We start from the raw sequence: 22802 nt of genomic DNA, 5'->3' as shown, positions 1-22802 counted from the left end.
AGCTAGTTTGTTAGCTTCACAAACGCCAGATAACTTGAGAAAATGAATAAAATGGATTTTATACTCGAGCACCGGTTTGAAACCCTTCATTTGGAGGGGAAACTTGAAGTAAAGCGACTTGGTGCCCATCAGCCACGGGATATTGTCATCATTCAAACTGATGGTAAAACTTTTCGATTACTTTGGGAATTAAGTATTTTAGAAAGGTCAAGATCCCGGATACAGGCGGCCGAAATGAGCTTTCTCCGCAGGGTGGCTGGGCGATCCCTTAGAGATAGGGTGAGAAGCTCAGTCACCCGGGAGGAGCTCAGAGTAGAGCCGCTGCTCCTCCACATCGAGAGGGGTCAGCTGAGGTGGCTTGGGCATCTGTTTTGGATGCCTCCGGAACGCCTTCCTGGGAAAGTGTTCTGGTCCTGTCCCACTGGGAGGAGACACCGGGGAAGACCTAGGACACGCTGGAGGGACTATGTCCCCGGCTGGCCTGGGAACACCTCTGTGTTCTCAGGCGTTTGTTATGCTGCTCAATGGAGCGCCTGTATGCACTGTCAACTTGGGCTGCAACATTTACCCTTCCAAGTAAGCCCAATTTCACAGCATTGTCCAGATGCAATCCTCTCAGAAAGATGTTTCAAATCTTTGTAACCCGTCCTCGACCAAGTACCATCTCAACCAAATTACAGACATGGAATACAGAAGAGTGCCTTCTTTTGTATGCTAACCGTTAGCCACTTTTTCTTCAAAAACCACTCCACGTTAAACAGTTCAACCCCGTCTGACATCCACATGTCAACCCCGTCTGACATCCACACATCAACCCTGTCTTACATCCACACTTCAACCCTGTCTGACATCCACACATCAACCCTGTCTGACATCCACACTTCAACCCCGTCTGACATCCACACGTCAACCCCGTCTGACATCCAGACATCAACCCCGCCTGACATCCACACGTCAACCCCGCCTGACATCCACACTTCAACCCCGCCTGACATCCACACGTCAACCCCGCCTGACATCCACACTTCAACCCCGTCTGACATCCACACTTCAACCCCCTCTGACATCCACACGTCAACCCCGTCTGACATCCAGACATCAACCCCGCCTGACATCCACACGTCAACCCCGTCTGACATCCACACTTCAACCCCGTCTGACATCCACACTTCAACCCCGTCTGACATCCACACGTCAACCCCGTCTGACATCCAGACATCAACCCCGCCTGACATCCACACGTCAACCCCGTCTGACATCCACACTTCAACCCCGTCTGACATCCACACTTCAACCCCGTCTGACATCCACACGTCGACCCCGTCTGACATCCACACGACAATTTGCATTGCCCCCCGCAGGACCCTCATGCACTGCCAATATGCTGTGATCAGGGTTCAAACTTTATGCTGCAGTGACACAGATGTAATGAGCCACTCGGGAGACCCAGATCAGTGATTATATCTGATAGAGCCATGGATCATCATAGATCTCATAGGCATTTATTTTTGATTAGTATTTCAAGAAAGGAAGTATTCATTAGTGCACAGAATCTAAGATAAGCTGGTTTTTGTATGCCGAGTGTTTCACTGGCCCTCTTCTGACACAGACTGTTGGATAGTTGAGCGACGTGAGTTATGTGAGTCATTGGCGTGTTGTTTTGGAGGTAAGGTTTGTCACACATACACATAACAGGCATCATTGCTGCTCGGACACTTACGCAGTTTCCCTATGGTAGACTAGTCATGCTATTTTCTTACTGTCATGGTGCGTTACCAGCAAAATGAGAAATAAAACTGTTGTGGCACTGTGAAGAGACCTGCAGGGTGAGTCCTTGTCAGTCTGCCCAACCAGTTAGCAGGTCTGTTCTGCTGCCCGTCCAAGCCAAACACCTTGCACTACAGTACCTTGAGGCCAAGGCAAGGTCTATACACACAGCTCCGGAATAAATTAAGAGACCACTGCACCTTTTCTTTCCTTTCCAAAAAAGTCGAAAAGAAAGGTTTTGAGTGAGGAACCAAAAGGTTAAAATTAATTGACCACTGCAAATTGAACGCTTCTGTTCCTCACTCAAAACTATCCTTTTCAACTTCTTTGGAAAGGAAAAAAGAAGATGCAGTGGTCTCTTAATTTTTTCTGGAGCTGAAAGACAAATGGGAAACTTCAGCCAGCCCATGACTTTATGATAGGGGTTCAAAGCAGCCTGTGAGCCTGACAGGCCTGACTGGGTCCATGCGTTAGACCACAATCACATGGTAATAAACCTATAGGCCAAAGGACATGTGTTTGACTTAAATTGCGAGTCTTACACAGAGATCTGTAAGCAGGCTTTGCATTTTATTTTTACATTTGACATCTCAGTCGTTCAGCACGTTCTTACTCAGAGCAACCTACCACACAACCCAGTAAAAGTAAACACACTTGCCGTTTGCCTAAGTTATTATATGCGGCGTTGAAGTACACAGGGGTCTGAGGAGTGTGCAGAGAATTGGAAGTGAACTGTAACCGGGACTGATGCACTCAAATTTCTATCTGCAGTCATGACAGCAGGTTCAGTTCTAACAATGCACAGTATCCAATGGGAATAATACAGTATTGCCTTGGAAATCTCTACCTGCACTGAAGAGGTAGTATCCACTGTAACCACAGATAAATGAATCCACCCTTTCTGCCAGCCAATATATTAGCTTTCTATTTCAAATTACTTTTTGAATTTGAAAACAAATTCATTTTTCAGGGTAGAACATTTAGGAAAAAATACATGTTAGCAAATATTCAATTATTGAATTTAAATCAGTGGATCAGAAAATAAAAAACTTAAATATTGAAACTAATATTCTATTTTAAAATGTGTATTAAATGTGTATTCAAATGATCATTACATTGATGAGTGTTATATGGACCACTAAGCATGCATATATGCTTCGGTAATTTGATGATACATAAACCTAAGCATAACTGTGCCTATAATTTGCTTGAGCGTGAGGCTGGTTGACCGATTGTTTGACTGACCTGTGATATGAACTGGTTGACTGACTGGTTGACTGACCTGTGATATGGACTGTTTGAATGACTGGTTTACTGACCGGTGATATGGACTGGTTGACTGACTGGTTTACTGACCTGTGATATGGTCTGGTTGACCGACTGGTTTTCTGATCTGTGATATGGACTGGTTGACTGATTGGTTTACAGACCTGCAATATGGGCTGATTGGCTGACTGGTTTGCCGACCTTTGATTTAGGCTAGTTGGCTGACTTGTTTACTGATCTGTGATATGGACTAGTTTATTTGGGCTGGTTGGCTGACTGGTTTACTGACCTGTGATATGGACTGACTGACTGGTTCACTGATCTGTGATTTGGGATGGTTGGCTGACTGGTTTACTGACCTGTGATATGGGCTGGTTAACGTACACCCAACCAGTAACAGGGTTGACCCTCAGGTACTCTGGCTGCTCCCTGGACATGGAGTAGGTCACAGCGGCATTAGACCCAAAGTCATCATCGTGAGCCGCCACTCGCAGGAAGCTGGTGCCGATCATGGTGTCCTCTCTCAGGAAGTCTGACAGAGACAACGCACAACCACAACGATTCTGAAGCAAGGTCGCTATCTAGAAAAGCAAACATTTGGTAAACAGTGTGGGATAAATTGTTCTACGGGCTTCTGTTTATTTAGTTTGTTTACATATTTTTTTGTATGACAATATATTTAGTGTCAACATTATGGATTATGATGACAACTTGCATTCAAGAGTAAGGAACAAATAACTATGCATAAATCAGAGAAGAAAGTTAGTAACAGTCCATAATGGTTTGCCATCAATACAAATCATTATTTCTGTATGTCATATCAATGTTATTCTATGTGTTATTATACTGCATATATGGTTAGACACTTACATTCATAGAGCATGTTTTCAAACTTGGGGCTGTTGTCATTCTGGTCCAGGATGAGGACGTTGAGTTGACAGATTCCTATGAGAGGTTCCTCTGCCCTGTCTGTAGCTGTCACCGTGATGGAGTACTCTCTCTGACGCTCCCGGTCGAACCGCCGCGCCGTTACAATCACACCTGACACAGAGGCCAAAGGTCATAAGTAGGGAGTGTTTCTAGAGATCACTATGAGACCAGGAAAATGAAGAAAATCTCTGTGCCTTATTTTAGTGTAGAGAGTTGATCTCTTTGTTCCACAACTGGGGCCTTAGAGTAGCAATTTAATATGTAGTCAAATGTATCACGGCATTATTGATTAATACATCTATTTTGATCCTGGAAACCATTTATAATTCCAGTACATTACTGTACACTACAGAACACTACAGTAAACTACAGTAAAACATTCTTACTGTAAAAAGGGCGATAAATCAAGGTTAATACGGTTTCCACCTGTGTCTGGATGGACTCTAAAGGCAGGCAAGGCGCTGTCTCGATGCATGAGGCCATATTTGACCTTCCCATTGGCCCCCTCATCTGCATCAACAGCGTGCACCTGTAGCACAAAAGTCCCCGGGGGCTGGTTCTCCACCACGGACGCCTGCTCCCTGTACTGCTGACACTGGGGGGGGGGGGCAGATAGAGACAAGGGGCAGAGAGGGTAGTATGTACGTATGCATTCACACAGCTGCCGTGACAAGATGGGGAACGGTCAGGCTTTGTTGATGGTGTATCAGACAAAAATCCTCGTCAACTCGCCCACCCCGTCTTTCACTGGTATCTACCTTGTCCCTTGATGGTTCAGCCCAGGAGAGTCTCCAGTGACTCAACAGAGCTCGGTTTAATTAACACACATACGGTGAATTCCTCTCAGCGGGCAAAAAAGAGAAAATGAGAGAGAGCTCTGGAAAGGGTTTGTATTTGCCGTACGGGCTCTCAGGTGATGTCCCCCCAAGGACCTGGTTCAAGGTCTTCCCTTCTCTCTACACACCAAGCCATTTATGCGTGTCTGGCAGACGTCTCTGCTTGGATGTCATCGCACCACCTCAAGCTCAACCTCAACTTGACAAAGCAGCTGTATCTCCAGAGGAATGCTTGTCTACTCCAAGATCAAGGTGTTGAGTCAATGCGAGTTCATGCTCTACAACAACTGTTGAGCACAAACGTACCACACAAAGGAGGAGGTGCAGATGCTAGTCGATGCACTTATTATCTCAGGTTTGGAATCCTCCAACTCAATGTAGTGTTCAACCTTCCCAAGTTCTCTCATGTCACCCCCCTCCTCCATTCCTCCACACACTCCACTGGCATCAGCTGTAGCTCACATCCACTACAAGATATTGGTGCTTACGGAGCAAGCAAGCACCTCCCTTTCTTCAGGCAAGGCTCAAGCCCTTCATCCTTACCCAAGATCTTTTTTCTCCTGCTTCTGGTTGCTTGGCTGTTCCACTCCTCAGGTAGGCACTTCCACGTAGACCAGTTAAAACATTTCTCTGCCCTGGATCCCCAATGGTGAAACAAGCTTCCCCCTTCAAGCTTTAACCTTTTAAATAACATAAATATCAAGATCCACATTGTGGTTTTCATTTAGGAATACTTTCATATTAAGAAATATTAATATAATTCTAATAGCCACTGCACTTCATGACTTCGTGGACTTTAACAATCCTTCTCGGACCAAAAATGCGTCATTCCTAATTAAGGAGGAAATTAATTAGACAGGTAGGGTATACCATGATGATGCAGCACTTTTTCCATCAATTAATTAAAATCCCTGTTGAGAGCCTAAAGATAGAAGGTGAAAGCGCTAATCAGAACACTGGGGAAACTGTCGGGAGACAACGGAACTGGGGGTGGGGTGGTGGTTGGTGCAGAGAGACAGACAGAGAAGGCTCTAGAAGACGAGGACATTGTTGCAGATCTAAAAATGTCAACTATGTGCTACAGTGTTATCTTGAAGGGGATTCTCTCACCTCCTCAAAGACGGGTTTGTTGTTGTTGACATCGTCCACGCCCACTATGACCTGGGCGGTGGCGTGGAGCGGCTGTGGCCCCCCGGAGGCATTGTCGTCTGTGGCTGTCACATTGAGGACATACTCCAGGCCCCGGAGCACGGGAGGGGGGGCGGAACGAAGCCGGATCAACCCTGAAAATATGAGAAAAGAGGATCATTACCCGGCACCAAACTTTGCAGCAACCAGAATCATTGCTGTTGTGTCACGCTGTCTTCCAGGTCGACATCAATCGTCTAACCATGACCCGCGTAGGGAAATTCATCTTTTGACACATGCTCTTGACTGTGCAGGTACATTCCATTCAAACACCTTTTGTACTGTACTTCAATACAGATTCTCTTATGAATGCCACCAGCAGAACTGTCACCCAGTTCAGCTGGGGAAGAGGTTCTCCGTCCCACGCCATTCACAGTGCATGTTCTAGGTCCTTCTACTACCCTCATCTCATTTTTGCATAACGGGGAGAAGAGAAAAAGAGCATCTGAGCGAGCTGTTCTCTCTGTCACCACCCACATCAGTGGGTTCAGGATGAGCGGCTGATAATCTGGTGGAGCTCATAGATGAGAGGGAGAGCACAGGGAGTTCGGCTTTTTGTTGTGGTTTCACTCATCTCAGTTTGCCTCTTGATTAAACACTATTCTCTCACTTCACTTGTTCCGACTGTTGTTGACTTCCTCACTAATTGTCTGTGGAAGACTATGTCCCTGCATGTGTGATCAGTGCAAGGTATCTGCAAAGAGTACACAAGAAATACACGTATAGCTGATCTCATGTTGTTTAACCATACAGTGTACATTTACCAATATAAAAACCAATAACAGTGAATGCACTTTTTTATTTTTGTTTTGGTGGATACTGCTTTAATGCCTCATGCCAATATGCATCATTTCAATGAGACACAACTGTTATGTTGCGCTTTTGCAATGTGAGGAGGCTCCTGACCTGTTGTCATAGCAGCCTGCCTTTTGCCTTATCTTCAAGATGCATGAGATAGGAAAACAGGGAGCAGTGAGGAAAGAGTACTCGAAGCATCCTAAATGGGGTTGGCACTGTAGAGATATGATAGAGCAACTGATGTGAAATTGAATTGAAAGGGCTGACAAATGTTCTGCTGGTTACGGATCAGAGGGGAAATAAAAAAAAAAAAAAAAGATGCATTGCACTGCCACAAAGTAAAGAGAACTCACAGCAGAGACACGTATGTCTATAGGAAAGAATCAACTATGCTGTTAAAACAAAGAATAGCTCCTTGATACACTGTACATAAACGTAGGTGTTTCCTCTGACGACTTCAATGACAGACGGCGCTTCGGGTTTGTTCTGTCACCTCCCCATCGACCTTTGGTGTCAGTTAGTATTGATATTACATTACAGACGTGCAAAGCATTTCACACGCAGCACAGAGCCAATCCTGTTAATCATCAAAGGACATTAACGCCATTATAGTTGTGTATTAGGGAACGCTGCTCTCAAGCTTGAGGAGAAAATGATAAAGAATCACCTTTCTGGCTGTCAATGGCAAAGTTGCCCTCCTCGTTGCCAGCTGTAATTGAGTACACTATTCCATCGCCATCTGGGTCCTTAGCCAGTACAGTAGCAACGAGTGTGTTGGGTCCAGCATCCTCTGAGACAAACGTTCGATAGCTAGGAGGGATTGGTACAATACACACATGTTAAGAGATAACCCACACACACACATACACTGTCTACAGTCTATATCCATAACACAGTAGTGGCATCAGCAGACTGATTGGAGTTATGAGCCCCGGCTTTGCCTGTCACTGTGATTTAACCCCCGCTCTGAACCGGCCTTGCCAAAGACAAATGATCCCGTCTGTGGGGACGTTGAACTCATTGAACAAATGGGCCCTTCACATAGCCAGCCCACTCCGTGCCATTTGATCCAGTGCCTTTTAAAATGTCAACAATGATTTGCTTGCTTGTGTGGTGTTGGCCACTGGGATACCCAACCAGGAACAAGAGAGCGGCAGAGCTTTGGAGTGAGTTGATGGGGTAGAAAGGCTTGTTCAATCAGGTTGTAAGGCAAGCTGAGAGACGGAAACATTTTGAAGTGAAATGACACTTGCAGGGAAAACATGTTGGAGTGAGAGAGGGGCAGAGACAGAGATGAGGCTGATAGGAAGAGAAAGGAGGTGGGGCAGAGGCTGATAAAGGAGGATTATGTAAGGGGTTTGAGAGGGAGTTTGAGAGAGTGAGATTCAGTTGAATCGTCAGCAGAACATGACCATGCGTGTCGGTGTGTGTGTGTGTGTGTGTGTGTTTGCGTCTCTGAGGTGATTGATGGTTTACAGAAGAACACTGATGGGTGATTCATCTCCGCCAGCCGTGGCAGTCGCCGTGGCAACATGAGTGACCTGTAATCTGTCACCCGGCTCAAAGGGTGCTTCATACGCCTCCAGACGGGACCGCTCAGGCATCTCACCACTGATATCACTCCTCCTCTCCTCTTCCTCTCCCTCGCTGATCTGAGGGGACCGGCCCACCCTGACTAACCAACTGACAGGCTGACTGGCTGTTTTACTGATTGTCATCAATTTCTTGCTGTTGACTGCTCTTTGGGGGGTTTTTTTTGGCTTGGGATGTGTACTTTGTGATGTTGCCTGAAGTAAAAAGGGTTTTATAAAACACCTTTGATTGATTGTTTTTGTCTGTCTGACTGTCTTTATGACTGTTTGCTTAGTTGGCTGGCTGGTTGGCTCATGGCTGTCCGTTCTGTGAGGTAACCCCGGGACATGACTGGGCATCTTAGACGTGTTGGCACTCTAGTGAAAGTCTTTGATACATGACTGACAGAACAAGGCCTGAGCCACTTAGACGAGTGAATGCAGCCAGCCAAAATGAACATTTTCAAAATTGTTAACAGCCTCTCCAGCTCCTCATATATACCAGCACATCCTTTATTCAAGGTTCCTTCATTTAGTTAGATTTCCACCATACTTCTGAGAAAAATAACTGCAGTATAAAATCTGTATGGTGTTGCCCACAAAGACCAAAGAGGAGCTGCATTCCAATTATTTTTTACAATCTGTTACCTCTGCTTCATTTACATTAAAGAAGAATGTTCCATGATCATTCATTCTTGAACGTATTTATTCTTGTATATCATTCACCAGTAATATATAGTATAACCATCATCCACGCACATTTAGTTAGTATACTAATTAGCCTTTAGTTTCATTTCTATTTATCTTACTTTTATTTCATTGCATTCATTGCTGGAATATTGAACAACACCACAACTACAGTGTTGTATACATGATTATCTTACTGCTAGTGTTATTATTGCAAATAAAAATAACAGTATTTAACGACCCTCATCGCACTGTACTGCATCTACTGGACTGCTGCTGCCGAAGCACCAAGACCCCCGCTGCTCGTCGTTAAATGGGGCCCACTGTATGAAGACAGATTTGTGATACGTTCAAGAGTTCTGACCGCATCAGCCTGTTAGGTTACTGGTGTTGGGGGTTTGGGGGGTTGATGGGAGTTGCGGTCCACTCACACAGCCTGGGAGAACTCGGGGGCCTGATCGTTGACGTTGGCCATGCGCAGACGTACGGTGGCGGTGCCAGAGTGAGGCTCCTCCCCGCCGTCCACCGCCATCACCACAAACTCATACAGGTGGTTGGGCCGCTCGTAGTCCAGGCGACGCGCCGGAAAGACCGTGCCGTGGGGGGAAACGCTGAAGTCTGAGCTCAGAGTGTGGTAGGTGAGCTCTGCATTCAGCCCCGAGTCACAGTCCGTGGCCAAAACTGAGGGAGAGGGGAGATAGGAGAGGGGGTCAGTCGCTAAGGTGCCAGATGGAAGAAGCGTTCTGAGACAGGGAGGGGCTAGCTGGACACCGTTCTGGTTGCTCTGGGGTGCCCTCCTGTGTGCAGCTCTGGCCTGATGTAAGCAAAGCCACGTAACAGTTTGTCCAAAAGCGCAAATCCGATAAATCTGTCGGCACGTGTCGTGATGAGGCTCTTTCTACTGCCTCGCTTAACTCTCCTACTGCAGCATATTAAACCAGTGACAACAGAAAGGGAAGAAGACAGAGAATGGGATAAATGGAGACTGGTGTATAAAGAGGGTAGAAGGGAGCAGAGATAACGTGTGAGTCATTGTGAGCCTGTACAACCAATCTAAATCACAGTAAAGAGGTCATAGAATATTCTGTATTGCTGTTCAGAAATCAGTGCTCACACACTCCCCCACATACACATTTACACACACACACACACACACACACACACACACATAGAAGACTAAGCTGTGTCCCCGTCTCACCCTGCAGAAGAGAGGTTGCAGTGGTGACTGTCTCAGGGACTCCATCAACACTGTAAATGGACTGGAGAAATTCTGGGACACAGTCGTTCTCATCCGTTATTACCACCTGGACCTATTCAGGGGACGGAGAGAGAAGAGGCTGCATGGACAAACATGTACAATACAAGGTAATAACAGCGTTTCTCAACATCATTAAGAGGATAATAAATCATTATAAGTAGGTTACTACTTTTAATGATGCTGCACTGCACATGTTCACAATGTTCACGATGCACTATAACCGCATCCTAATGCTTATTGCCCATATGCTTTAAGTAAAGGGTTAATGACATGGTATTCTGGGAGAAAAACAAAGTCACACTGTAGTTGGTAAAAGTTGCCAACTCGACATTTCATTTATCTTCCAGCTCAGTTCTGTTTCTAAAGTACAAATGTTCCCTGTTTTTCTGGCACAGCAAGGCCCTTAGTCCTGTGCCCATACAGTCTCTCTATTCCCCTCCATGCCACCCCCCCCCACCCCCCCCACCCCCCCCTGTCACCATCAGAGTGTAAAGTGTGAAGTGACAGCTGAGTAATAGCACTGAACTAGATGGAATGGGTTTACCCCAAGCCGACAGCCTACATCCAGCAGAGTCAGCCAGGCCTAAAGTTCTGTTTTCTATCTGAAATGGGGAGTGTGAAATTAATTCCTGACATGATAATTGGATGGCAAAATCATTGAATAAATAATTTGTAAGGTTTTAATAAATTCTGGCAAGCAAACTGACTTCCAGACAAAATGCTATAGGGAGATGCTGTCTGGTTTAGTCCACTTCATGGTTGTTGCAGCATTGCAAGACGCCACTTTGAAGTGCATATCTAGACTATAAATAGCAAAAAAAAAACACACAATGAGACACAGACAAGAAAGAAGAGTGACAAATGGGAGATGTAGGTGCCCATGCCGAACTGATGCCATCCTTCAAAGTCTTGCTTGACTGGAACAAATGTGAGGAACTCTAGAAATCAGGGCTAAACCGGCGCCAACAGACGAACACAGGCAGACACACACACTTCTTTGCTAACCTCTATGGCGCTGCTGAGGCCACCTGGTCCCTCACTGGCTCTGACCATGAGGAGGTAGCGCCGCTGGTCACTCTCGTAGTCCAGCGTGCGGGTCAGGATGACCTCCCCGGTCTCCGGCTCTATGCTGAACAGGCTGCTTGGGTTGATCAGCAGGCTGTAGCTGATTGGTTGCTGTTGAAAGGAGATGGCCAACACGACCAGGAAGCTGGAGAAGAGACACACATGGTTTGTCATTAACAGTATGCTAACAGTGTAGTAGGCTACAGCTAAGTGGTTACGCTGTGCCACAGAGGATTTTCCCCATGTTGCATTTTTCTTCTGATGTCGGAACGTGTGATATTCAAATGAAATCCCTAATTCCCATACTGAGTATGCCTGTAATGCCTGTGTGCACGTGTATGTGTTCATGTGTGTGTGTGTGTGTGTGTGTGTGTGCCTGGATGTGTGTGTGTGTGTGTGTGTGCGCACAACTGTGCATGCTAACTTGTGTTAGCATGTTGTGTGCATAAATCAAGCCAGGCCCCAGGTCTGTTTGTGCTCTTGCCAACTCCACTGCTGCCTCGTAAAGCCACGTTTGTTTTGACAATGAATGAAAGGTTTTTCCATGATAGCAGACAAAGCCTGACTCTCAGGCAAGGGTACATGGTTTCGGGAACTGTGCCCCGCCACTACTCACGGCTGTCCCTCTGGCGTGTTCTCAGGTATGGAGACGGAGTAGGACACGTTGGTGAATTGTGGCGGTCTGGGTCCGGCTATGACCGACACCACGGCCGGAGCGCTGCGGCTGCCCAGGCGGTCAAACGCCACGACGCTGAGCAGGTACTCTCTGGCCATCTGCCGAGGGAGATCCGTGGACAGGATGCGACCGCTCTTCTTATCCACCATAAAGCAGCCATCACCACCTGTAAGGTACACCAGTCAGTTGATGCATGCATTATGTTTCTTAATCAATCAATCTGATTGATTTGTGAAGCCATTTTTACTTCACAAGGGGCTGTGCGTGTGTCCCCTACAGAACAACAGTACAGATTGAGCATTTAAAAGAGCGAGAGTACGGAGTAGATGAAATCCCTGGTTTAATGCTGATGACGCTAGTTATAATGGAGATGTGGCTTGGGCCAAGGCCAGGAAAACCGATTTAAGCTCTGACTGGCTAGCCTTTAGGAAACTACGAAATGTATGTACTAAGTGTATTAGAAAAGCCAAATCTGACTACTACCTAACTACCTTACTAGAATGTAATGGAAATTCAGCAACACTTTGGAAAACAGTGAAGTAATTGAAGAACGGCTCACACACCTCCTTACCAAAGAAATGAGTCTTGGAGACGGATCCTATTACTGAGAAGAACACTATTGTTTACGCTTTTGATTTATTAGAGAAGTCTACCTCTCTGAAAATCATTCTACCACTGCCTCATATGATAACTGGATATTTAAGAAGAAAAGATCTGATGATGGTCAAGATTTTTCCCTTAGAACATTCTCAGAAAATGAAGTGCTCGATGCTTTAATAACTGTAAATGCTAGAAAGTCGACAGGTCCTGATAAATTAGACCTATACTTGCTGGTCAAGGCAACACCAGGGGCAATAACACAAAATCTAACTGTGTCAACTGGGATCCTTCCAAAGATTTGGAGAACTGCACACGTGCTGCCTCTACATAAAGATGGAGACACTGGTGTCATGTGCACCTCTACATAAAGGTGGAGTAACACTAGTATCATGTGCACCTCTACATAAAGATGGAGACACTGGTGCCATGTGCACCTCTACATAAATGTGGAGACACTAGTATCATGTGCACCTCCACATAAAGGTGGAGACACTAGTATCATGTGCACCTTTACATAAAGGTGGAGACACTAGTATCATGTGCACCTCCACATAAAGGTGGAGACACTAGTATCATGTGCACCTTTACATAAAGATGGAGACACTAGTATCATGTGCACCTTTACATAAAGGTGGAGACACTAGTATCATGTGTTGCCTCTACATAAAGGTGGAGACACTAGTGTCATGTGTTGCCTCTACATAAAGGTGGAGACACTAGTGTCATGTGCTGCCTCTACATAAAGGTGGAGACACTAGTCTCCTTGATAATTATCAACCTATTTCTAAATAGTCTTGCCTTGGTAAGATATTGGGGTAACTAGTGTTCTTTAAAAAAAAATATATATATAGGGTATTGAACTCATTTCAGTCTGGTTTTAGACCAGGGCACAGTACTATTCCTGCAAACATGTTGGTTGTAGATGATATTGCTAAGGTCTTGGATGCAAAACTAAGTAGTGTTGCATTATTTATTGACCTGTCCAAGGCATTTGACTCTTGTTGAACACTCTGTCTTGCTGGAAAAATTGTCTCAAGCGGTCTCAAGCGTTTGTTTCAGATTGGTGTGAATCTAAATTCATTGCACTTCATAAAGGATTTCCCCAGGGTTCAATTCTGGGTCCAATACTGTTTATATAGTATCTCACAAAAGTGAGTACACCCCTCACATTTTTGTAAATATTTGAGTATATTTTTTCATGTGACAACACTGAAGAAATGACACTTTGCCACAATGTAATTTAGTGTACAGCTTGTATAACAATGTAAATTTGCTGTCCCCTCAATATAACTCCACACACAGCCATTAATGTCTAAACCGCTGGCAACAAAAGTGAGTACACTTGTAAGTGGAAATACTGTATATAAATGATATATAACAGTAATGATATTTGTGAAAATGTCATTTTCACTTCTATGCAGATGACACAGTATTGTATGCGGCAGCTCATTCTCTTCCACAAGCATATTTGCATTTGCAGTCTGACTTCCAAGCATTACAAAATTCCCTTATAGAGCTTCACTTGGTTTTAAACGAAAATAAAAACAACTATAACATAGGTGCAGATACTTTAAAAAATACCACACTAGACAATTTGATTTTAGAATGTGTTACTTCATACAAATATCTAGGTATTTGGTTTGACAATAAACTCTCTTTTAAAACCCACATTACTGAGTTGTTAAAAAATGGGAAGATCAGCATTGGGTTCCTTTACAGAAGTAAAGCATGCTTGTCATCTCCACATAGAAATGAAATAGTTCAGGCTTGTGCCTCTTATATTGGTGTTAGATACTGGTGATATACAGTCGGTATAGAAAAGTATCACCCCTCTTTAAAATAATCACATTTTGTTGCTTTGCAGCCTGAAATGAAGACAGACACAGTTTTTGTTTCATTCAGCTGTATTTACTCAGTGCAACTTGTAACTTCCAAGTGAAAGATATAACACCAACATGTTGGAAAAAGGATCACCCCCTTGTGTCAGTATTTTGTTGAACCACCTTTTGCTTTAATTACAGCCTTTAGTCTGTTGGGATATGTCTCTACTAACTTTGCACATATAGACGTTGCAATATTTGAACACTCTTCTTTGCAGAACTGCTCAAGTTCAGTTAAATTTGATGGTGATCGTTTGTAAACTGCTGTCTTCAAGTCAATCCACAGATTTTCAATGGGGTTTAAGTCCGGGCTCTGACTAGGCCATGCAAAGACATTCACCTTTTTCTCCTTCAACCACTGTGTGGTCAGTTTTGCTGTGTGCTTTGGGTCATTGTCATGTTGGAAGGTAAATCTTCTTCCCATTGACAACTTTCTGGCAGATAACAGCAGATTTACCTCAAGAATTTGACAGTATTTTGCCCCATCCATTTTTCCTTCTATCCTGACAAGTGCTCCAGTCCCTGCTGCAGAGAAACAACCCCATAACATGGTATTACCACCTCCATTCTTTACTTTAGGAATGGTGTTATTTGGATGGTGACCTGTATTGGATTTTCACCAGACACATCGTTTGGCGTTGAGGCCAAATAATAACATTTTTGTCTCAGCTGACCATAACACTGTACCAAATACCTTCCACTTCTTAATAATACCCTTCACTGGTCTTCTAGGCACTGATAAAGCCTTTGAATTTTTTTGTATCCATTTCCTGACTTGTGCCTGTCCACAACTTTACCCCTGAGAACTTTTGACAATGCCTTGCCACCCATAGTTGATTATTTTCTTCAGTTGCACTACCAAGGACTGAAATGCTTCAGGAAAAGCTTGTTTCATGCTGAGCTAATCAAAATGACCACAGCGGATCACAGCTGAAGGTCAATTGGCTTTGTGTGCTATTGAGAAGGTGATTAACTACACCTAGTTGGGTTTACAAGTCATTTTTAGGAGGGGGGTGATTATTTTTCAGACTCAGTGATTCTATTTTTTTTTTTCTGACAACTTGGTATTATATCTTTCACTTGGATGTTATAAGTTGTAAATACAGCTGAATAAAACAAACATAATTTTGGTCCGTTTTCATTTCAGGCTGCAAAGCAACAAAATGTGATTATTTTAAAGGGGGGTGATCCTTTTCTATACCCACTGTACTATATTGGCATGCCTCAGCTATTGTTTTAAAAAGTCTGGACTCTGTTAATCATGCATTTTATTTACTGGGGAAAGCTTTTATACACACCATTGTCTTTCATATTCTGCTTTTGGTTGGGTTCCTTGCATTCCAGGAGGGCAAAACACTTTTTATTGTTTGTTTAGCCATCCTGCAGAAACTTCCAAATTATCTTACCTACAAAATGATATTGAAAAACAGATCTTTGGAAACACGATCGCAAGATTGGATAGGTCTTGAGGTACCCTGGGCCAAGTCCAAAGGTACAACATCATTCTCCTTCTGTGCCCCTCAATCTTGGAATAATCTGTAGGATAACCTTGGGTTGAAGGATATTGTGTCCATAGCATATTCATCTGACTGAACATTTTACAGTCAATTGTACTTGCTTATTTAATTGTGTTTTACATTCATGTTTTTATTGTTTGTTGCTGTAATACAGGGCACCACTGTAAATAAGACATCAGTCTCAGATGGTCTTCCTTGTAAAAATAAAATAAATATTTCAAAATGTCAAATATATAAATTCAAGCAGGTGAGACAAATGGAAAGACTGAACATGCTGTAGATAAAGTAGATCAAGCGTATCTTGTTTCATATACAGTAGTACCCATGTACAGTACAGAGGAGTGGTACTAGCATCGTGACTTTGAACCTCCTGAGGAGAGTATTTTCTATCTTGTCTTCTCTCTCTGTGCGTTGTAACACTGATTTAAAAGACTGGATTTACTTGACCTGATATGACTTGACATGACGAAAAGTGTAAACATGAAGAGGAAAATTGAAAATGAATTCAAATTTCATTATATCTAATAACATACAGTACAGTAGTAAGTTCCTGATTTTATTTCTGTCTGCCTTGAACCTACAGTACAGTAGAATATAATAATTTACAGTAAAGTGCAGCAATGTACAGTACAATAGAATAATGTACAGTAAAGTCCAATAAGGACATTAACACCCACACTGTACAGAACGGGGTCAAATGAAGCCAGCAGACCTCACAGCAGCCCAAGAACCGGGCTGTCATCCTCTTTAGATGGAGACTTAAATCTATGGAATGTTGGGAGGATTAAAACGATGTAAAAACGAGTGTCAGATCTGATTAAAAAAGTATTAGCGGGTGTGTTCCGTTGAGCTTGTGCCACTTGGGGCTTGTGTAATGTCAGTGCTTACTTACTATTCAGCTACAACATCTGTTTGGGGAGAATGAGGAGGGACTAGGGGTTCTGCCTCAATATCAGTGCAGGTTGGATAAAATGTTGTTTCATCCCGTAGAACAATATTTGTCCACTGTTCCCTCGCTTTTATATGTTATGTACTTTTGTAATTTCTTTTTGACCAGAGAGGCCACACGTTACATAGTAGAGTTAAAATATCATGTTTCTAAAAAACTTCATTTCTGGTCAGCAGCCTTCTAATAAATAATTTAAAATCAACAATCCAAGTTAAGGTATCCAACTTTAGGTCCTTGTGAAATTAATTCCAAGATGAAGGGGCGGCAAAGCTAAAAGAACGTGGCAGACATTATATCAGTCGCAGTTTTAAGATCGAGTTGAGGACTCTGTAACGTCTGATCAAAGGAACAGCTGGTTTGTGTCTATACTCTATAACGTCCAAATACCAACAAAAACATGTCATTTCTACAAGCAAATCTTCACGTACGTTGTTTATTGTGGGAACTCCGGGATGGGATTTACACCATTGTCCTGTACAGTCCTTCAAAGGTGGTAACATCGGCTGTACCTTGTCCGGTCGCTTCGTCCGTTATTTCCACAGAAATGGACAGAATGTTGGTGTTTTTCCCTTACATATGCATCTGCCGCATTACAATTTCAGATGTGACTTCTGCTAACAGTGATGTTGTGCCAGAGGTTTCAACTTGATTCCTGAAATTTGAAAAATGCCCTTTCAAGTGTTTAGTGCAATAGAGCAGAGGTTCAGCTCAAGGTGGTTTGCTGGTTTTCAATGTATACATCTAATTAGGGATTGAGTTAGAAACAGGACACCAAGTGAATGCAATTAACGACCATGTAGAACAGAAAAGCAGCAGTACTCCTGGGCTCTGACGGTGTCATCTGCATATATATGAACCAAGGTTTTCATACAGGTCATTTGCATAAATGGTGAACAATAACTGCGCAAGCATGGAACCCTGAGGCATAGTTTTAACAGACAGCTTGTCAAAGGTAGTCCCTCGGATCATGCATCGACCAATCAGAATATACTGTAGCCCCAAATTCGTCAAACACGGGTCTGTAGACAGGTGCAGGTCCGCGTCATATCCCAGATCAAAAAGTAGGAATAATTGTAATGCAGAATAGTTCATAGAACTTTGGTTATATGGTTAACCTCCAGTGTCTGTTATTTAGATGGCTTATTTAAAGTATTAGAACTTCCATTGCATTTCAGTCAATGGAAACCATAGGCTTGAATACCACATTTGGATAGCCTGATTTTGACATGTTTTCATGTGTTATTTTGGTAAATGTATTGAGATCATGTGGCTGTTTCTAAGGTCAAAATGAACATTTGGATCAGATACTTTTCAATATCCCTAAAGTCTCCTCAAATAGAGAATGAAAAGGATCGATTGACCATCTTACTATTATCTTATAAGAAAATTTGCTAAAAGTGTTAAGGGTATTAGATATGCATAATTATTTTTGTTTGTTTTATCTATATTTTTTGTAGTAGCATGCTGTGTGTGTGTGTGTGTGTGTGTGTCTGTGTGTGTTTCATACCGTCGGACAGAAAGTATTCCACTTCGCCACTGCTGCCATCGTCCCTGTCGAAGGCATGAAGCTGGTACACTAGTGACCCGGGGGGGGCCTCAGGAGAGACCACGGCCAGGTAGGGGTATGGCTGCATGGTCCACTCAGGGACGTTGTCGTTGACATCTGTCACCCTCAGCTTCACCTTGGTCAGGTACCAGTCAGGCCCTTGAGGACCGGAGAGGAGACAGAAACTGAGTAAATCCAAGAAAATAAGGTTATCACTAGCTTCTATAGCCACAAACTATGGAAACTAGTCAGATTCCACAACAACAACAAAAAATATTGGGAATAGAAAATTTGATACAATTTAGGGTTAGTCATGTCTTAACAATTTGATGAAGATTAGCGTTAAGCCCATTCTTAATGTCCCATTCTTCATTATCCATTGTTCTTATGGGTAGACTTGTGCCCCCAAGCCAGTCCATCTATCACAGAAACCTATGCAGCCAGTCCACCTATCACAGAAACCTATGCAGATTCCCATTCTAATCATACTCCATCTCTTCCAGCCAGGCCGAACAAGACTGAGCCGAATGATCAGGAGAACATAACATCGGTGTCATTCATTCCATTAGTTCATATGAGGATTCATGCCCTATATAACGAAAAAACAATAAAAAAAAGTGTGAGAAGGTGTTTGCTTTTCAACACCAGGAAAGCTGCCAGGCCTGCAGAGTCCCAGACACCCTGCCTCCCCCGAGACAGCAGCCCAGCCAACAGCTGATATGGCCTGGCCCAGCAAAGCTTCTGTGATCTCGTGGGAGCATGGAGATAACGTCACACAACCACAGGCGCTTTGTCACCAGGACACTGCTAGTGCAGTGTCCCAGCCCTGCTGGAGTAAATAAGAAGATCCCTGCAATCCAATTATCACCTGCCTTCTTCCCTCTGCTCTTAGGACTACAAGAATGTGTGAGAAAGAAGAAGAGGGAAGAAAAGGTGAAAGGTCTGATTTGTGAGTGTGGAGGCGGATGTGTTCCCATAGCACCTGGACCTGACCTCACTTGGACCTGAGCTTTGACCTCACCTGGACCTGACCTCACCTGGACCTAACCTCACTTGGACCTGACCTCACTTGGACCTGAGCTTTGACCTCACCTGGACCTGACCTCACCTGGACCTGAGCTTTGACCTCAACTGGACCTGACCTCACTTGGACCTGACCTCAGCTGGACCTGAGCTTTGACCTCACCTGGACCTGACCTCACCTGGACCTGAGCTTTGACCTCACCTGGACCTGACCTCCCCTGGACCTGAGCTTTGACCTCACCAGGACCTGAGCTTTGACCTCACCTGGACCTGACCTCCCCTGGACCTGACCTCAGCTGGACCTGAGCTTTGACCTCACCTGGACCTGACCTCACCTGGACCTGAGCTTTGACCTCACCTGGACCTGACCTCCCCTGGACCTGAGCTTTGACCTCATCAGGACCTGACCTCACCTGGATCTGAGCTTTGATCTCATCTGACCTGAGCTTTCCGGAGCTGTCTGGAACACCATAGTAACACCTGCATTCCGGTTACTTGGGAAAACAAAGTATCCTCACCAAACTGCATTCACACCCAGAGGCCCAGAAAAAGTGAACTGTTACAGATTAAAAACAGTGCGGCTTGAGAATGAGCAGGATGTGTTGTGAAATCACAGCCAAACCAATGTGGAGCCGACGTCCAGTTCAATGCTGCAGTGGGACGATTGTGAAACCTTAAGCGTACCTATGCTCCCACTCGTGTTTGTTAACTATCTATGATGATGTTGATCTACCAGCGACTAGTTATCGTTCCTAGTAAAAGTGTTTGCTTATTGCCTTTTCAGAATGCACCTTTCCTAACGTAGATCTGTTGGTTTCTCGTACCAAACATTCCTTCTGAAAACCAAACATTCTGCTGTTAAAATAATAATTATTATTATCATGTAGTGCAGGTCTTTATCTTTCTGACAACTCTTTGTTGGATGCGATCATTGAGTTTTGCAGAGTTGTGTCTAGCACTCAATACATTCCAATGTATGTAGGTATTCCGTACGTTTCTCAATTTTGGATTCAGTTTGTTTGTCTGTTAGGATTTTAAAGACAATAAATATTTACAAAATAATTACACTAATAACAAAAACAGAAAAGACATCTCCCGAATTGCTTTAGTCCCAAGTCAAAAGATGAGACAGACAAGCAGATTCAAACAATAAAGTAAGTATGTTATTATATTGTAAGGAAATAAAAATGATTAAACTCGCTAAGCACTTTTTATGCTGACATTGATAGACTCAACAAATGATAGAGATTGAATCCACCTCAGAGAAGATCACACTGCCCTTAGTTGTTCTTTGTTTCATCATAGTGACGTTCGATAGCTAATTTGTGTAAAACATATCAACAGCACTCATCTGCCTGACGATGCTGTAAATGCACCTCACAACCACTGACAATCTAAAACAACAGTTCTAGGAAAGTGGTGGCTTCACTCGTTGCCAGAACAGTTGTGGTTTACAAGGAGAATGAGCTAAATGTCTGTCCTGCCCTACCTGGTCCTTGCCCTCTATCACTCAGTCTACTACTGAGGTCTAATGTGATGTTCTTTAGTATATAAGTAATAAGATATGTGATTTAATTTATGTTCCGTTAAAAACATGAAGTAAAACAAAATAGCTAAATTTAACCATTGTAATTATGTCTCCTAATCTGACATTTTAGTTTGATGTCCCTTGTAGTGAAATGTTTTATTACTTGTTCCACTAAAATAGAATTTGACTATATCATCTATATCATACATTTTTACTTATCATCTTTATGAAAACCAGTGCACCAAAAACAACAAATATTCCTCATATTGTGATACACCTTGCCATGAGGATCAATGCTGATATCTTTACAAGGCTTAGTTTCAGCATGCCTGTGTTTTTGTGAAAATCAGAACGCTCTGCAGCCCAAGTAGCTAGCTGAGGAGTGTTCTCCAATGAAACACAATAGCTCTAAAGTGTGTGACAGCTCTTAAAAGGATTGTAACAGAGGCTGAAGCAAGAGGAAAGAATTAATCTAGCTTTTCTACTTGGGCTTTGAAGTCTGTTTGTGGAGAAAAGTTCTAGTGGATCAGACGATAGCTCATTTGGATAAGTGGAATTGGGCCAGAGATACCCAGCAATGTCCAGATAGAATAATCTGTGGAAATGTTATGCCAGCTACAGCTCTGTAAAAAAGATGTGCTGATATCCACTTGTGAAGTAATAATCACATGTGCTTTTTTTCAAACCTGGATGGAATGTCTAAGAGGCCCTATCGAGGACAAATTACTTAACATTTGGGGGGGAAAATCATTATTTTGTGAGGGGAGAGAGTATGATGGGGTAATAGTGTTGAAGATTTTACAAGGCCAGATTAATTAGCTCGTTATGGAGCGTCTAATCAGAGCCAATCCACATAATTACAAGACTGGAATTAGTGATGAAGAGCATGTCATAGCAGCAATCTATGAATATATGAGTGTGTTTTAGGGCTGCACAATATATCGTTTCAGCGTCGATATTGCGATGTACGCATCCGCAATAGTCACATCGCAGAACGTGCGACTAAACACGGAAAACATGGAAATTAACACGTTTACCAAAGAGGGTGTTAAAAACATCCGGTCGCTAGACAAGCGGTATGTAATGCCATCACGCAACTATTTTTCTCAAGTTGCCATCCCAGGGCTGTACGAGAAATGCAAGGCACAAGCTGAAAAAGAGCTTTCACAAGTGGAATATTATACAGCAACAACGGACTCTGACCGTACACTTTATTAATGAGGACTATCACCTGAAAATTCGTTGTTTGCAAACTGCATTTTCCCAGAGGATCATACAAGTGAGAGCATCGCAACAGGGATGAGAGAAGCTTTAGCTGATTGGGGCCTAGATGAGAATTGTCAAGGCTGTATTACAACAGACAATGCCGCAAACATGGTGAAGGCTGCACCTGAACAAGTGGACCAGATTGCAGTGCCACAGACTGCATCTTGCAGTTGGTAAATTATGCCCAATAGCGGATTCTATTTGACTACTGTTGCTATTGCTATACTATTAATGTTTCATATTATTACCTAGCAACCTGAAATATAACAATTTTCATGAGTTTCATACATTTTAATTGTAGAGGATGGGGCTGGGGAAGAATAAAGGATACATACTGTCAGATTGATAGCCAAAGCTCTTTCTGAAGACATCCTGTATTTCTTCATATTGCAATATATATAGCAGAAAAACTAAATACCGCAATGTCAGTTATTTCCAATATTGTGCAACC

General features: G+C 43.3%; 1 protein-coding gene across 1 annotated transcript in view; it reads right to left on the bottom strand.

The window, feature by feature from the left end:
- Positions 1–22802, bottom strand: part of LOC105018145 (neural-cadherin) — a 97881-nt gene that overhangs the window by 56702 nt on the left and 18377 nt on the right. The window contains exons 3-12 of the mRNA XM_013138773.3: positions 18496–18693; positions 11983–12208; positions 11307–11511; positions 10242–10353; positions 9475–9724; positions 7453–7595; positions 5910–6082; positions 4390–4558; positions 3904–4074; positions 3393–3565 (exon numbers count right to left, since the gene is read on the bottom strand). Of these exons, the coding sequence (XP_012994227.3) occupies positions 3393–3565; positions 3904–4074; positions 4390–4558; positions 5910–6082; positions 7453–7595; positions 9475–9724; positions 10242–10353; positions 11307–11511; positions 11983–12208; positions 18496–18693 (1820 nt within the window). The remainder of the gene's footprint in view (positions 1–3392; positions 3566–3903; positions 4075–4389; positions 4559–5909; positions 6083–7452; positions 7596–9474; positions 9725–10241; positions 10354–11306; positions 11512–11982; positions 12209–18495; positions 18694–22802) is intronic.

This window comes from Esox lucius, chromosome 19, assembly GCF_011004845.1.
Source record: "Esox lucius isolate fEsoLuc1 chromosome 19, fEsoLuc1.pri, whole genome shotgun sequence".
Lineage (NCBI taxonomy): Eukaryota > Metazoa > Chordata > Actinopteri > Esociformes > Esocidae > Esox > Esox lucius.
Note: the sequence above shows the minus strand (reverse complement) of the source record. Positions and strands in the feature narration are given on the sequence as shown.